Raw genomic sequence first — 17,984 nt, 5'->3', positions numbered from 1 at the left:
AATGTACGAATACATAAAAGACTTCGGTGAACTTGAGCTAGAAACGGAATATATATAGTTTGCGATTTACAAGTAGTATAGTACATGAAAATTGTGCTATGCATGTCTCGTATACATATAGTTATATTGTTGATCTATTACGGACTCAATTCGTTGTTCGTTACTCAACAATAATATCTTTAACTCATTCAAAATAAGAGCTCTCGAATTTAATCTGAAAAAAAAATTCTTTCAGTTATACATTCCATTTTGTTTGATATTGACAAATTGGTTGATTAGAACTTGGTGCATTTGTGATATATACTCATACGACACGTGATGCACTATGGAATCTTATGTAAATAGCTCTGCACAAATAATATGAAATAAATTTCGTATATTAAGCTAATATCATTTATATCAGATTGCGCATGAAATAGAACGTCATCATCACGGCATATCGCACACACATTTTGTTGAAATGAAATGAATATAAAAAAAAACTATACATTGTCGTCCTTGGCCCACTAACATACTTTGAAATCTATAAGTGTGGGCTATTTTCTCGTGACGCTATATATATAAATCGGTTATATATATGTACACAGGTATGCTATAAAAGCGTTCATATTGTAGTAAGAAAATGGTTTTTTTTTCTTTCTTAAATAACAAGTAAAGAGTTGTAAGATGGAAGGAAATTTCATGATATTCGTTTTTTTCTGATTTCATGGTGAATCAGATTACCTGAATCACACATATCTCATACTCGAAAATAGGTTGTATCATTTCGCATTCATTCCATTATAAACATCCATGTGTATAAATATAATACCGAATGGTAATAATTGCACAATAGAATGAATTCATAGGAATTACTAATTAACGAAAATAATAGGATTTTCACGTTTGAACAGTATTGACTACAGATTAAGGATTAACAAAGATACACACCGATAGCTAGATGTTGTTGTCGATGGTTACGTAATTCATACATTTTATGTACATTAAATATAGCCAGTTGTACGATGATTTTTTTTTGTATTTAGAAAAGTCTGTCATGGGCACTATGTTAGTATGTCAATGTCTACAAGATCTGTTTACTGATTTTTTTTTTATATATTTTGAATAAATTCTACAGAATACAACAATTAATAAGTTTCATTTGGAGCTGATTGTTGAGTAATACTTAATTTTAATGAGTTTCTTTCAGCTATGGGATCATTATAAAAGAATAAATTAAGATCTTCGGTGAAAATTAAGCACAGAAAAATAATTTATTAACTCGAAATGAATGTAATGTTACTGTGTGCGATGGAAACTTTACAAATGATTTAAATTGTAGCAAAAAAAAGAATGATTAAAACAGCGACAAGCACTCATTTCACTGTTTATCAGTTCAACCCATGCACAGAAAACGAGGAGATGCATTTTATATATTGAAAATGTGAAGAGAAAAAAAATTATAATTTATTGTTAAGCACAGCTTTTGTGCATGTCTGGATTTTGCTAGGCACATTATATTACGTTGCTATTCGACATTGACATAGTTCTCGTTTTTAGCCAAGACCTAGTGCACTAGAAATTCATTCTATATTTAAGTATTTGGCTGGTATTCGGTTGAATTGTATGTGATAGCGAGTCGCGTTGTAGGTAATATATGGGTATTTGATAATAGCATAAAGTGTCCCTGAATGGCTCTGTTCAGTCGGTTTAGAGAGTGCGTTTTAATAAAATATTATTTAAATTGTGCAATGGATATACTTATACATTACAATGGAAGCTGGTGCATTTTTCAATAGAAATTACTTTCGCAGTCAAGTCATATTATATTCTTCAATGTTATGACGTCAAAGCAAGAATGATTTTTTCGTGGAAATAATTAAATAAAAAAAAAGTTTATGAGAATATTGTCATTGCTTGAGTATTTTTACCCGGATTCAGGAACTGGCTGTTCTTTTGACAAATTGAATATAATTTCAATATAATGCGAAGTAAAGGTTTTTACCTTCTAACGAAGTATGGAGTATGGTAGGAACTTGGGTTTGTCATTTTGTAACTTTGTAAATAAGGGAAACGTTATCTCAAAGATTTTAATTTTTTTTGTGATAATTTTTCTCTGTTAGATTTAAGACTTTTTTCGCAAGATACCTCTAAAGAAAAGGCAGTAGCAGTTAATAGCACGCAGGCCATGATAAAAATTGTTGAAAAAAGAAAAAATGTTATGAATATCGGTTATATCATGGAATTAAGCGAAAATGGATCTATTGGTGTGATATATGGAGCTTTTATTGTTCTGCAAAACCAGTGAACGTTAACCGATTAAAACATAATTGAAAGAGAAATGTTTTAATTGTAGTTGTTTTTCATCGCTCAAAATTGGACATGTTAACAGGTGCAGGTGAGGCTCAGAACAGGCCAGGTCAACCTGAATTATACCTGAAACCCGATTGACCTGGAACCTGATTTGATCAATTTTGCCCTGACCTGAATTGGCTTGAACCCTGAAATGCAGTAATCAAGTCGACCCGAGGCCTGACAGGTTTCAGAAATTCAGGTTCAGGTTCAGATCAGGTTTCTTGAAAAAATATGCCTGACCTGACCTGAAATTTCCTTAGATGCAGGTAACATGGGTCCGAAATTTTACATAGCATCGTGGCAATGCTGCGAGAACACTTTAGAATTTGGGAGAACTATATCAGACACAGTCATTTTGGAAAAAATGTGTTTGTTTTGCATCAGATTTCTGCAGAGCTTGATGATTTTGAATTCCGCAGAGAACACTTATTAAGATAAAATGTAATTGATCTCCATTTTCATCACTACTGGTTTTATATAAGACTTTGTGTTCTCTTTAAATGGAAAGGATAGCTCTGAAGCGAACAGTCATTCATCAAAATCTCCCTACGAGTTTTGGTGAGAACACTAATATTACTGATTTTATTGAGTTAAGAGAAAAACACGAAAAAATTCATTGTAGCGCTCCAGCACAGTTATTTCAATTTTTCTTCCCTCGCTCCGCTCCCGTTTTGACATAATCAACTTGGTTTGACGAAAAGTTTCCCAACTATTATTAGTTCGCTCGCTTTCTACCATATTCATTTCTTTATTTCATATGACTGTATGAGTTTACTATTGAAAATGAGAATATTTAAATCAATTGACGGGATTGAATCAGTTATTTTTGTCACTATATCACAGAATTGTTGCTTGTGACGCCAGATGTAGCTGTTACAAATTTGAATGAGGTAGAACAAATAAAAGCATATCAAAATTTCTTTCAAGAAAGTTTTGTTGTATTCCAATTTTGTATGTGAAATTGGTAGGAGATCACATGTAAGATTTCGGACCCATGGCAGGTAATTCTCCAAAGTTGATGTTCACTAGTCGTCAAGAGTAGAACTTATAGAGTAGTCACATGACCAATTATGTCAGTGAATCTGTTACTTCATATTTTTGTGAAGTGTTTCCACTTCAATATGTTTATCATTCAATTCGATATGTGAGAATCACTAACCAGAGCTCAACGCTTATTCTCGTCGTCGTTGTCGATAGTTATTATCCACACGAAAATTAATCGAAAGAACATGATTTTACATCCAGATTACAGAAAGGGCTTAAAGAGTCATTTTGAAGGAGTATGTTTTATAAATAACAATCCGAGATAGCAGCGAATTTAAAATTATAACCGTTATCAAACATAAAATGTTATCACTGATAAATCAGAGACTTTTGAAGTGCTCTTTTCTTCAAAATCGTTGGATTGCCTATAGGAATTGTTGTATGCGTATCATTACATTCGCATTTTCCTGATAAGTACTACAACTATATTAGGTCGGGAAGCATATAAATTTTGAAAATATTTTCCGTATTGCGAACCAAAATAATTAATAATCTTTCCAAATCAGCTTGCAGTAAGAATACACTGTCATTTTGCTCAGTGATGTGATAAAGTTACAAGATTTACAGCAGGTTAGATGTAATGTTGTAGGCATTGTGTTTGAAAGTGATAAGTATGATTGGCCTGTCACCAATAACAATTGTTGACCTAAATTCATTTTAATTTTGATTTTTTCGCATTTTCCATGAAAACTATCAAAAAGGTTCTGACGCCCTGCAGAAATTTTCAAATTTTCGCACTATGAATACAAAGTAGGTCAGTGGGTCAAATGTTGTTCTAGGAAAAGTGAGATGAGTACGTATAATGGTATAGTTACATTATGGAAACTGCATTTTATTTCCAAAGTTGTTTTCAATATTTTCAACAATAAATAATGAAGAAATGTTCATATTCTGAACTGAGCTTCGAGCTCATCTTAGGGGCAAAATATTTCGGTTTTACTTCCTTGAAAGCTTGATAAATACTGCAACAAAATATTATGGAAGATTCCTCTACAATCATCAAGTGAACCTGAAAACTATCAACAGAAAACAGATTTCAACATCCAATTATATGAATCCACTGTACCTCCAAGTTTCATACCTTAACGAACTCAGAAAGAAAAACTCCTTAGCAAATAATATAACCAAAGAACCAGCATTCGAAACCGAAATTAGCTGCGAACACTACACACCAGCAACGAGAAAAGGCAAAGTAATTTGCTTGTACAATAAGTGATTCATAATATAATAGAAGAACGAATGCCAAACTCGCGATTTTCAATTCGTTTCACATGGTTTATACCTAAATGCAATATGAATGTGGTGGTATTTTATTTATAATATAATGTACGCGTACGTACGATACAATGGGGTGTAGCTGAGAATAAAAACGAAAAAAACGAGAAGGAAAAAATTTAGAATCAAAGAATTGAGAAAAAGGCTATGATCAAAGATTAGCGGATATGGTTATATTCGAATGAATTCTGGCTAGATTATGCATGCATCATTCAATCGTGTTGAATTGGTTTGGGTTTTATAATATTTCGATCGTTGTTATTGTAAAGACACACACGACACCATATACACACATGGATACAATATAATACAACGAAATAATGATAGCTAGACGAAGGAACATTTTGTGTACAATAATACACTGTGATGATGATGTAATGTTAACTTAGCTGCTATTGAATGGGTTAGTTTTTCGAGAAATAGACGAAGAAGAAAAAAAAATGGACAGAGAACACGAAGAATACAATGAGAATTTCGTTTGGATTAGACATGGTCTTGAAACAACCACACATTAATCCAAGTCATTTCGATGAGTTTCTCAACTGAACACCATTTTTGTTCAATTTCCACTTCAACAGATGTTCTCGCACAACAGCAACAGCATAAATTTCTTAATTGTTTTCTTCGATTAAATAAACTCTGTGGTTAAAAAAATGGGTGACTTACCATCTGTTTCATCCTCTAAACCCTCCAAACCTTTCTGTTCCGGATCCGTTGAGATGATATGAAGAATGTTTCCTTCGGATGTGCTAGTCGCATCTTTTTGTTCCATCAGCGTAGGTGAGTGCTGCTCAACACCACTCACGGTGCCATTACCTACGCTAATATCATTCGCTTGAACTATGACATTGTTGGACGAAGCAACAATATCATTTATATTCAGCGTAGCATTACTATTATGCGATACATGTTGTGGATGGTGGGAGACTCGCGACGATGAGGAGATGGAAGCTGTTGTTTCAGTAAAAACAATTTGCGTTGACTGATTTGATGATGTTAGCAAATTAATTGGAGTTAGAAATGATACAGACAGGCTGTTGTTGTCGACGTCGTTCGAAATGGAACAATTATTGATCACCGAATTTCCACGCGAATTCATCATTGGTTTGACTTGATTCATGACTTTTTTTCTCGAGTCACAAATGAAAAATAATTTAATTAGAATTCTGACACCCGAATGAAAACGAACAAATTTATTCTAATTAGATTGTTGGTTTTGCTAGAATGCTCTAATTAGATAATCTATTGATTCAAATGTACGTGTTTGTGCATGTAGTTTTTTTTCTCACAATTTTTGCTATATCCGTACTAAACACTTTCGATTTGCACAGTTACGACGTCATTTTTCACATAAACTCCATTTCTATCACGAAAACGACATGTTTTGCCACCACTTTATGTATTTTTTATTGACTTATAATAATTATTTACATTGCAAAGAATATTTTAAGAAAATCAAAAGTTTTTTTCCGAATCTAGGTTGGTAGGTTATTAGTTAACTAACACAAAAACAACTTGCATACACACTCAACACGACCTTCTTCATTTTCTTCTTCTTCATTACATTTCTGTTTCATGCAGCAAGTCTGCTGTTGATCCATACAAACAGATTCTTGGCAAATGTTTGAATTCAAAAATGGAACAAAATTCTGTTGGGTGTGTTAATGTTTGTCACCAGTCTGTACTTTATGTCTGTTTTAATGGCGTACGATGTATTTTTTAAACAATATTACAAAAATTGAGTGGAATTTACTTGGCTCAAGTTTCAATTTAAAGAATTTTGTTGAAATATAAGGTAGCACCACAGAGCTTCTCTCTAAGCAGGTACGAGTTACCCACAACTTTGAGAATTATTACCATGTAAATGACCAACAAGTGATTTTTCTTCGCCTATCAAAGACTAAATCATCCAATGTTAATGCTTAATTTCCACTTACCAAAAAAGTGCTACGTGTGAGAGGCAAAATTATATTTTTTCATTTTTTGCTTTGTTTACTTGACAGCTTGCTCTCTCACGGAGTACTTTTTGTTGGGTGGAAATCGTGGAAATCTACACTTAAAATTGAGCCATACGCAAATTTATTCCTTAATTTTACCCGTTTCACCGAATGAAAGTATAAACCAGGTATAATACAAACCATACAAACCAGAGAGAGGTGAGTTTTTTTATATGAAATCGCTATGTCCTCCGCTACATACAAAGTTTGACATTCGACCATACCTTGTGTTGACGTTCATTGGTTTCACCCCGAAACGATCATATATACGGTTATGATGATAGAGAAGGAAATGTAATTGAGACCAGTTATTTTAACTTGCTTTCGGACAATAGCCATGGCAAGTTATTATTAAGATTGATTCTTTTGAAAACCAGCACAGCACTGCTACTAGCATGAACACTGAATTGACAATTGTCAAATTTGGAGGCTTTAGTGATACGAGCTACCGCTTAGTATTGTATGTTTTAACTCATACAACGAAAGCAAGTCATCTATCTGTACAACAGAAACGCAGTGCCTACTGTGATTTCATCAGCCTCCGAATATTTTCTATGTTCATGCTAGAAGCAGGGTTGTGAAAACAGCCTACCGAAATCGAAAGCATTTTCCAGTTGACTCTAGAAGTCAAAATCACTTTCCAAAAAATTCTTCGAAGCTTGTGTTGGCTGGGTGAAAGGTGATCAAAAACCGAAATCTTGCACTTTTCTTACAAAAATTTCTCCAGTCACACAGGGTCATGTGGGGTGTCATTTGAAAGGTTTGAGCCGAACTGTTGAGCCGAATAGGGAAATATGTGCGGTTAATGTTTTCAACCGAAGACTTGCACTGTTCTTACAGAAATTTCTCGAGGTACACAAAACGTACATGGTCGTGTGGGGTATCATTTGCAAGGTAATTTTATGTGCTTTTGGGCCAAATAGGGTCTTCTGCGGTTTGGATTCGGAATTCTCGTTCTGATCTATCTGGTCTATAGAAAAAATTATTGTTGACGAAATCTTCACAAGAGCGTTGAGGTTTTGGTTCTCGGCTGGATGTTCCCGTTTGTTTTTGGCATGTCAAAAATCATTTTTACAAAACGTTACGAAGATACATCAACGCTTTTGTGACCACTATGACCACCACGTCTATATAATAATCAAAAATATTTTTGGTTATGTATCTGTGGATGACGTTTAGGAAACTAAAAAACAGCCTTGAAACAGTAATAATAATAATAATAATTACCCTGTTACTTCGTTTGTGTCAAGTATCTCCGTTTTTGATACTTCAACATTTTTGTCATTGTTGTAATAAGAGAACCTGAACGAATTGCATATACTTGTCGTCGTTGTCAATAGCACATAACTTGCTGATTCTTTACGATTAAAATTAAAGACACATATCTGCTAAGTAACCTTGGTTAGAAACAAATCTATATCAAGAAATTAGGAAACTACGCATAAAATTTTTCACTTTTTCGCTACATTTTATCGGTAAAATCGTAAATTGTACCAGAACGCACATCTATTATAGAAACTCTTTCGTATGCATAATGATTTTGACAGTCAGACAAGACCCACATACTTAACATCCATATAGCAATGCTATATTATAGCATACAGATGAAAGATTATTTTGATTTTTGTTTAATTCAGTTTCAGTCTTTCACTACCTGTATACGGCCATATAAAATTGGTTCTCTGTTGTTTTCAATAAGAATTTATTTTCTTTTTCTTAAGTATCATTTAGTTATAGATTATAGGCAATCATGCTGAAGGTAGGAAATGTTTTAAGATTTCAAAAAGAAAATCACTGCAATTCCTTCCTTGTTGTTTGCATTTGCGATGTGTTCCCTTTAGTTTAATTAAAATGCACGAATTTTATTGCGGCCTCATTCATTTGAGGTTCAGAGTCCAAAAGTCGGTTACACTCAGTGGTCGTCATAAATATAGAGTGTTGATTTGAAGATACTTTTTTCATATCAAGGGGCTATGGCGCTTGACAAAAAATTATCTCTCTTACGAGATCAGTGATTACATTTTTAATACTAAATTGAAGATACGCCTGTTGTATGTAATATTTAGTAAAATGCCACGATTTCTACTACAAATAATGTACACTGATGCATGAAGCTATTTATGTTTTGAAATTTTACCTTTACAGTTAAGGCACCTAAGTTCGATTTGCCGGATGTCCAACATCCGTAGTTTCTCGAAAAGTACTGAGGCCAGTTCAACTGGACCATGCTTCAGTCTGACCGAAGAACAACTGGAAATGCAGGCAGTCGCCAGAAAATTTGTGAAAGAAGAAGTAATTCCAGTTGCTGCCAAACTTGATCAGACTGGTGAATATCCATGGGACATTATGAAAAAATCGCACGCACTGGGATTACTCAACGGGCACATACCAGCAGACATCGGCGGAATGGATATGAGCGTTTTAACCGGATGTGTAATTGCAGAAGAATTGGCTTATGGATGCGCGGGTGTGAAAACAGCGATGGAAGCTAGTGGATTAGGGGTAACTGAATTGTAAATCGAAGTCAATCTCGAATTAATTTTCATTTTACTTTTACATAGCAAATGCCGGTGATTTTGTCCGGAAACAAAGAACAACAGAAGAAGTATTTAGGACGACTTCTTGAGGAGCCTCTAGTAGCTGCTTACGCTGTTACTGAACCGGGAGCCGGATCTGATGTGAATGGAGTCAAAACGAGGGCCGTACGCAAAGGAGACGAATACATTTTGAATGGCCAAAAGATGTGGATCACAAACGGTGGTGTTGCTAATTGGTATTTCTTGTTGGCTCGTACTGATCCAGATCCAAAGGCACCGGCCGGAAAGGCATTCACTGGGTTCATTGTTGAAAGAGATTGGCCCGGAGTAACACCTGGACGAAAGGTATTGCATCGAAAAGTCGATTAAAATTGATTGCGATTATGATTTCCATGTTCACCAGGAAATAAATATGGGCCAACGAGCCAGTGATACTCGTGGCATAACATTCGAAGATGTCCGAATACCCAAGGAAAATGTTTTGGGTGCAGAAGGCGGTGGTTTTAAAATAGCAATGGGTACATTTGATAAAACGAGACCTCCGGTTGCAGCTGGTGCTGTCGGTCTAGCGCAACGTGCATTGGACGAAGCGTTGAAGTATTCATTGGAGCGGAAAACTTTCGGAGTTCCAATTGCTCAGCATCAATCAGTTTCGAATATGCTCGCTGATATGGCTATAGGGGTAGAGACCGCAAGACTGGCTTATTATTTGTCGGCATGGGAGGTTGATCAAGGTGAGGAACTTACTATAAAAACCCAGAAAACAATTTAAGAACTTCACCCAACTTTTAGGTCGTCGAAACAGTTTTTACGCATCCATTGCTAAGTTATATGCATCCGATGTAGCGAACAAAAATGCGTCGGATGCGGTTCAAATATTTGGCGGCAATGGTTTCAATTCAGAGTATCCAGTGGAAAAACTGATGAGAGATGCAAAAATATATCAGATCTATGAGGGAACGTCACAAATTCAACGGATGATTATTTCGCGTCAGGTTTTGGACGATGCGAAGTCAAGAATTTAACTTTTCGAATTTATTTTTTCTAATGAGTCACAAAGAGATGTCAAAAGTGGTTGCACAAATTTAAATAAATTTTTATACAAAATGGAGTGTACAGAATTTCTAATCGTCTGTGATCGTCAACAACGACAAAAAATGATCTCTGTTGAGTCAAAAGGAATGCTAAAACAAATGATGTAAAAGATTTTGACTTAAATCATGGACGATAATTGAAACAAACGAAATTAAAGATCACAAAACGCAGTCTGCCTTTTCTAAAAATATTACTTTGCTTTCTGTTGTTTCAACTGTAATCAGAATAGCGAAGTAATAATATCGACAGCCTCCAATAAAATGATTTAACAATACGGATAAAAGCGGATAAACTACTTGGCCAGACTACCACAGGCAGGTCAAGAGTTCTCTATCGATCATGCCAGTATGCCTCCATATTTTACTAATCATTTTTACTTTACTGTGCAACAAATTCGTGATAAATGTTATAACGTAGAGCAGAGTCCGAAGTTTAGACTCCAAGCTGTGCTTTAGGTTCGCTTTATCTGAGTTTATCTAATCTCCGCACCGTATACTATACGACTACGCACTGTCGAGTAAACTCTAGATTCCAAATGACCGTGTTCTACACAATCAGATAATTCCGAAATGATAAGTTTTCAATTGTTAGAAAAATTGTTAATAAAAGCAGGTTGACGAACCATCCTCACAAATTGAAAAACAGGCGTCCCACCTGGTCAAAATAGTTGAAATTATCTTAATTTTCGAAATGCCTACCATAATTTCTCTTATGCTTCAAAGACGACAAGAACGTCAGCAGTGTAATTATTGGGTCATTACAATATTCTATCTAGCAAAAAAAGGAAAGACACACTTCGTTTTATTAGTCTTATTAAGGAGCACAGTTTCTTAAACTAGTTTTCGCAATTCCGGTCCATAATCATCACCTTTCCATGCATCCATTTAATGTCGTTTTGAAGGTATTTATTTCACTGTATTCCCGGACACAGCGCAATATGAACTTTTTTTCGCACGCAGTGCATTATCAACTTTTTTTTCGCACGCTAAAGAACCTATTACCTTCAACGAAGGCTAAATTTTTATAAATAAAAATCTTGCATTGACCAGAAATCGAACCCCCGACACCAAAAGGTTTTTGAGCACAAAACAGCGAATATAATACACATTGCAATGTGTATTATAATGCAGCCTTCTTGATCGTTTAAATGAATTTCTGTATACACAAGAATTTTAGAACAAAATGTAGGACATGTTTTGCATTGGAAAGGTGATTATGGCCCGAAATTGCGAAAAACGTTGTATCTACCACGGTAGGTATGCCGGTATTTTTTCGCCCTTGACGTCTTGTCGACCTCGGCTTCGCCTCGGGTCGACAATCGACATCTAGTGCGAAAAAATACCTTCATACCTACCTTGGTAGATAAATAACTATATACCGCCTAGTTCGATTTCTTCAGAGAGTTTGCTAGAGATACTATTGGTCATTACTTTATTGATCAAACAATTGTATTCAAGATGTTGAATTCTTAGATATTGATTTCTGTTAAATAATCGTCTGTGAACGAAGCTGTAAAACGTATTCAACCAACGCACTTCAAGCAAAAGAACTATTAATGACAACTGCCAAATAGAGTACTATTTTCTATGAAATTTTATCCCCACTCTTTTTACAATGTAAAATTTTGTATGTAGCACTGTCAAGTTTCAGTACCCTATTTAGAGTACCACTTTTGCGAAGTGCGTTGTTTGACCCTTTAGCTTTTACTTTGTTAGAAAAAACATTAAACCCACCAAAGAACTCACAAAGCCTGTGCTTTAAAACTCATACTTCCGTGAAACTTTCGGAACAATGGGTCCAGATTCAAAGAAGTTCATTATTTAATATAATCACGGCAGAGTAAAAGTAACCCAGGCAGGAGCGCTTGTTTGACTAGGGACCTGAATAATCTAGTAGGCCTATGTTTTGAGTTCATTTTCATACAAAGGATTAGGTCCCTCATACGACGTTTCCATAATGAGCCGCTCCTGCCAGGGTTACTTTTACTCTGCCGTGATATAATTCAGAAGAATTTTCAGTAAAATCAAATCGTCATATTCAATATTCATCTGTTATCGATAACGACAATAAAAATAATGACAAGCTGTTGGTAATACGGTCCTTTATATAGTAAAATGCATGGTAAATAAATTGAAGTACAAGATTTGAAATCAACCGATTAAAAATACTTTGATCGATGGTAGTAATAGACCAGATAATAATACTGGTCATATGCTTACCGTCTGTAACAGGTTAAAAAAACCCTACTTTTTATTACGTAATTAGTGAGCTGTAGAGTTTGTTTCTACTTTTACTTTTTACGATGACTGGCTTTATTCCTGAAAAAAGAAATTTTGAATTTTTTAAGAATTTTATGGAATTTTTAAGAGTTTAATTGAAAAATTAGGCTATGCTTGGTTGTAAATGAATTAATTTTAAGGCAAAAGATCGAAAAGTGTTTTCAGTATTCTCAGAATAGTTGAACCATATACTATATCTTGAGAACGATACATTTTCCATTTATGAAGGTCCGCAACAAAAAAAGCATTTCTCATATGACGCAAACAGGATAATCTTTACCTTACTCAATATTTCAGTACATGCAGTCAATACATTTCAATAGAAAAGATAATTTTACACCTGTGCATGCTAATCAATACCACTGTAACTTCCATGTCGAGATACACTCCTCAAAAGCGGTGTTAGTAAATAAATATTACAAAAATGATTCATCCATTTATTATACCCGGTTTCGATGGTAAACACACAACGAAAGAAACTGAAACGATTTCATCACAACACGTAAAGCGTATGTTAATATTAGACAACACTCTGTGGATATAAACATATCAGTTGCAACAAAATATTCGGCGAATAAACATTAGAAATAATACTTTGATTGGAGTGTGTCGAGTGTGTTCCAGTGTTTACGAAATAAAATTATTAAAATGGTAGACTGTTCCGGTGCAGACCATTGGATGGACAACCACGTATTTGTGGAAAGTAAAAAAAGAGATCGTCCAAAGAAAACCAGGAAGGAAATAGAAAAAATCAATGGTGCTGATCAAGATAACAAATCCAAGGCACTCGAAAGACTCTATGAACTTGCAATACCAAAATCCGACCAATCGTTGCTGGCGAAACTCATATCCAAAGGATACCTCATATCAGTGGACAAGATTTTATTTCGTAAAAAGAAATCGCTTATTCTCAGTGGAAAAGCGAATCAGACACATCGAATTTTTCCATTACTAAGCACCGGTGATGTCATAATTAAAATTCCGATAAACGGCACCAAAGAGGAACTATGGCAACGAGCAAATGTTGAGCGTCATCAAAACGATAAATACGTCGAGTCAGGCGATAATCAGCCCACATTTCTACTACAAACTGGACATATCTTAGTAACATCGATGATTGGAAATGACGGTGAACCAGCACCGACTCTAACAGATGTTTTGCGCTCGAACCGTAGGAATATTGTTACGGTCTACGATGAAATCATTCAGTTTTGGTGTAAATTGAAAAATCGACCATTCCATCCGTCTAATTATTTGTATCAAAACGGGAAGTGGTGGAGAGTTGGATACGGTGGACCGACTGCGTATGATTGCTCAACAAATGTATCTTTACATGGATTAGCGTTTTACAGGGCTAACTTGAAGCATGTTATCGATTTCTTTTGCCAACACGGTTTGAATCTCAAACAAGCTGAAGATGGATTCATGAAATATGCTGGAAACCATTACTGGGATACGATTGAAGTTATGAGGGGTATGACAAGGAAACGATCATTCTTCTCGATAATGTACACGGGCCAAAGTAGTTACAGTTGAAGGAACACAAATTTTTATGGAAGGAATCAATGTGATAATATCGAAGCACTGTGTTAATGATACTTACATATTAAAGAACAAAGACTGAAAACAATCTGCAATTTTTTTCTATTAAAATTTAAGGTGAAGGGTGGCATAACATCTCTCATCGACAGCTATACGAAAACAATTTCAATTAGATTTAGCTAAGACAAGTATAGCTTTCGTATCGCCGTCCGTCCCTTGAAAATATTTTATTAGTGGTAACCGCAAGAATTATTATTATTATTAATCCGAAAAAAAAACGAATAATCCGATACAAACGTTTAAAATCATCAGGTTCTTAAGCCAGGAGGATGATTCAAGAGTCAGGAAGTCACACTAATGTATTGTTAGTTATCACCATTAAACAAGGTTTTGATACATGGAATTAAAAGTATTCTAATGCATCGATCATAGTGGTGAATTATACCTTTATTTGAGCTAATCCGACAACCTGAATATGAATTATACCTATTTTGGTGTAGAAGGGCATCCTGATCTAATTTTTGTCACCTGGCCGGCATTCAATTCCAAAACGTTCTTGGTAGGCTATTCTTAAAAATGTGTAAATCCTGGATTTTATCTGAATATCAAGGCGTCCGAAAGACCACAACAAATGCTCTGTTAAAATTATATAGGTCAAAAAATAAAATCTGGCATAAACTTTTCCCTGATTTCTTTTGCCTAATTATTCTTCCATTTTACTGTATTGTGTACTACCACACATTCGGATCAGGATGAGCGACCTTTTTTTTCTCGCGTCCTCCTTTAATGCAAATTCACAGTGCAAAAGTCATTTCAAGCAGACCAAACTCTATGGAAACAAAAACAGTAGTTGACTGTTTACTCACCTAACTGACCTTTCTCAACTGTAGAAAACATACATAACTGATACCCACATAAACGTATATGACTATACCGACTATACCTCATATAACTATACATATTTAGGGTATTTCCTAACAAGCTGACCAACATAACAAGGAAACGTCAAGATTTTTCAAACAAGAAGTAAAAACCAAGGTAAATATAGTGAGGAGGTTATGCCATGCCATACATAGAGTGTTATGATGAAAGAGAAGAAGATATTTTGACAAGTATCCCAAGGCAAGTTAAAATAAACTGGTCTTCTGTCCTCTCGCTCTCAACGTACCACGTTGAAAGAGAAGCAAATACTTTGACAAGTACCCCAAGGCAAGTTATAATAACTAGTCTTCGGTTTTCTCGCTCTGATCATAACAGTCTATAACCGAATCAGATGTGCGGGGCAATATCACTATATTTACCTTGGTAAAAACATGTCAAATTAATGGAAATACACCAAGGATGTGTTGCTTATTCGCAGGTATGTGCAGATATAATATTTTGTATCTGCTGTAATGTCGAAATATTAATAAATCTTGCTACTACAGATCTAGAAAAAATAGTATAGATTTGCGCACTTCATTTTTTGAATATGATATAGTGTCATACGGGGTCTCGATTTTCAAAATTTTTAAATTTTTTTAAATACCTTTTTGTGGTGATTTGCAATGAATGTACAAGCCAGGTATGGTCTGTCCATACAAGCCGGAGGAAATAGCGATTTCATATAAACAAACTCGCTTTTCAATGAAAATCACTGAGAGTTGAGTTTCTTTATAGTAGTTGGTAGGTTTCTTTGTCGGTTAATCGAAATGTTGGTTTGTTTACATGCGTGGACTATCGCGACATAAACAACAAGAGAAAAACAATTACAGCCTGAAGAAGCTCTGAATAAGAAGAGCGAAATATTGCAAACAATTTTGTTTTTCTCTTGTTGCTTATGCCGCGATAGTCCACGTAAACAAACCAACATTGTGAATTTCTTTATATGAAATCGCTATTTCCTCCGCTCCATACAAATTTTGACATTAGACTATACCTATAGAGTATACTTTCATTGGTGATTTGGACATTTGAGGTCTTGGCCAGCGTGTTTAAGGCTTTTTCGCATGTTGTAGCTAGCCCGAACGAAGTGAGAAAGAAATGAGTATTCTAATAAGAAAAGTCAAATATCTTACATGGAAGTTCGAGTTTTGTTTTACAGCTAAAAACTAAACTAGATAAACAAAATTAGACATGTGTTCTGATTTGGGATTTGTTGTGGTTTGTAATAGATTCGTTGAACAAATGAAAATCTAGATTTTTATTTTCTGAGTTTTTGTTAGGCACGTTCTCGCAACAAGAATGAAATAGTAACAAAAATCGAGACCTTCATTGGCTAAACAAATTTTGTGTGGAATCATTTACAAACTCTACAAGCCACAACAACTCCTGGATCAGAAATATTGTCGAATTGTATAAAAAATAGTTTATTATCACATGAGCTGCACTATACCAAGACACTCAAAAGTTCACAGCATTGGCACCATACAACTCGTTTGATCTATATCACTACCTAATTTTTTATACCTTAGCGCCATGCTTACCACATTGCAAGGAATATAAAATGTCATTTCTCGATTTTATTAATCGTTGATACCGAAGTTGATTAAGAGTGATATCGCCAAAACTTGAACCAATTTCTAAACAACGGCTCAGCGATTCGGGCAAGCTATAGCTCGTTTGAATCGTCTTTCAATTCTGAGAAATAGGGATCTTTTACTTTTTCTGTTAGTTTCCCATTTTCGGAGTGAACACGTGAAAGTAATAGCATGTCAATTGGTCGTGAAAACAGTTTTTCGGTGATAGCTCGAGATAGAAATCTTTCTAAAATGTGAAATGTTGTAGGAATATAGGCCTCTGGCAGACCTTCAAAACGAGTATAATCATCGGTAAGTACAGCCACCCGTTCTGGACTTATGACTCAAAAAATGGTGAATGTTTGGACAGTGCTGCTGGCTTGCAACAGAACTTTTCCGCGGAACTGACTATAGGGTGTTGTAGCTGGACTTACCCTCTTTCGTTCCACGTATAATACACCCCAGAAAAATTGTGTTGCGAGCCACAAAGTTAGTCGAAGTAAAATGCCGCTCCAGTAGACCCATATTTTTCAGTGTTTTCAACTTGTTTTTGGTCTTCAAACAGGCTGGAGAGATGGGAATGAAATAAACTAAATCAAAATTACATGTTTAGCTCGAAATAGTTTTGAACCGAGCGATCATGGGCCTTGAAGATGTTGCTTTCCTCCTACTTCGTAGTAGCTGGAAAACATCATTTATTTGACTTCATAAAAATATCAGGAACTCAATTGCTTTCACCGAATATGGGCTTATTGTAAAGCAGAGGTGCGCATCGTTCATTTACAGTCAATAAATGGTCAACCAAGATGTAATTTGTACTTCACAAGAGGTCACAACCGTTCCCAGCTATGGAAAATGTGTAAAAAATCCAGTTTTTTCACAAACATACTTTTTTCTGTGGAGATTTTAACTGCTTTTAGTTAAGGTCTTAAGCTATGTATTCTTAAAACAATTTTTTGTGTCAAAAAACTGGATTTTTTACACATTTTCCATAGCTGGGAACGGTTGTGACCTCTTATGAAGTACAAATTACATCTTGGTTGACCATTTATTGACTGTAAATGAACGATGCGCATCTTTGCTTGATAATAAACCTATATTCGTAGCAAAAAATTGAGTTTCTGTTCATTTTGTGAAGTTAAAGAAATGAGGTTTTCCACCTACTACGAAGTAGGAGGAAAGCAACATCTTCAAGGCCCATGATCGCTCGGTTCAAAACTATTTCGAGCTAAACATGTAATTTTGATTTAGTTTATTTCATTCCCATCTCTCCAGCCTGTTTGAAGACCAAAAACAAGTTGAAAACACTGAAAAATATGGGTCTACTGGAGCGGCATTTTACTTCGACTAACTTTGTGGCTCGCAACACAATTTTTCTGGGGT

At 35.0% G+C, this 17,984-nt stretch overlaps 3 protein-coding genes across 9 annotated transcripts in view; 2 read left to right on the top strand and 1 right to left on the bottom strand.

Moving 5' to 3' along the window:
* The window catches only part of LOC119080184 (nuclear hormone receptor FTZ-F1), a 51,018-nt gene extending 44,825 nt beyond the window's left edge, over positions 1-6,193 (bottom strand). For 2 of the 7 annotated variants that reach the window (XM_037188415.1, XM_037188414.1), the window contains exon 1: positions 5,320-6,193. In XM_037188415.1, the coding sequence (XP_037044310.1) occupies positions 5,320-5,773 (454 nt within the window). In that variant the 5' untranslated portion in view covers positions 5,774-6,193. The remainder of the gene's footprint in view (positions 1-5,319) is intronic. The other 5 variants (XM_037188417.1, XM_037188418.1, XM_037188416.1 and 2 more) reach the window with 4 other exon arrangements.
* A 2,067-nt stretch (positions 6,194-8,260) lies between these two features.
* On the top strand, positions 8,261-10,300 carry LOC119080183 (probable medium-chain specific acyl-CoA dehydrogenase, mitochondrial). The gene is made up of 5 exons (XM_037188413.1): positions 8,261-8,409; positions 8,796-9,152; positions 9,212-9,532; positions 9,591-9,921; positions 9,980-10,300. Exons 1-5 carry the CDS (start codon positions 8,401-8,403, stop codon positions 10,210-10,212), a joined length of 1,251 nt encoding a protein of 416 aa, XP_037044308.1. The 5' UTR covers positions 8,261-8,400; the 3' UTR covers positions 10,213-10,300.
* A 2,909-nt stretch (positions 10,301-13,209) lies between these two features.
* On the top strand, positions 13,210-14,097 carry LOC119081084 (serine/threonine-protein kinase RIO3-like). The gene has a single exon (XM_037189826.1). The coding sequence runs from the start codon at positions 13,210-13,212 to the stop codon at positions 14,095-14,097; it is 888 nt and encodes a 295-aa protein (XP_037045721.1).
* The last annotated feature ends 3,887 nt before the right edge of the window (positions 14,098-17,984 follow it).

The sequence above is a fragment of the Bradysia coprophila genome, unplaced genomic scaffold (assembly GCF_014529535.1).
Source record: "Bradysia coprophila strain Holo2 unplaced genomic scaffold, BU_Bcop_v1 contig_350, whole genome shotgun sequence".
Taxonomy (NCBI): Eukaryota; Metazoa; Arthropoda; class Insecta; order Diptera; family Sciaridae; genus Bradysia; species Bradysia coprophila.
The sequence above is the reverse complement of the archived record's forward strand: the minus strand, read 5'-3'. Positions and strand labels throughout refer to the sequence as shown.

Bases quoted from the DNA above. Each gene is read 5' to 3' on its own strand.
- LOC119080183 (XM_037188413.1), top strand. The intron at 9,153-9,211 runs GTAACTGAATTG...ACTTTTACATAG, and splicing joins TGGAAGCTAGTGGATTAGGG to CAAATGCCGGTGATTTTGTC. The intron at 9,533-9,590 runs GTATTGCATCGA...CATGTTCACCAG, and splicing joins GAGTAACACCTGGACGAAAG to GAAATAAATATGGGCCAACG.
- LOC119081084 (XM_037189826.1), top strand. From the start codon at position 13,210: ATGGTAGACTGTTCCGGTGCAGACCATTGGATGGACAACCACGTATTT.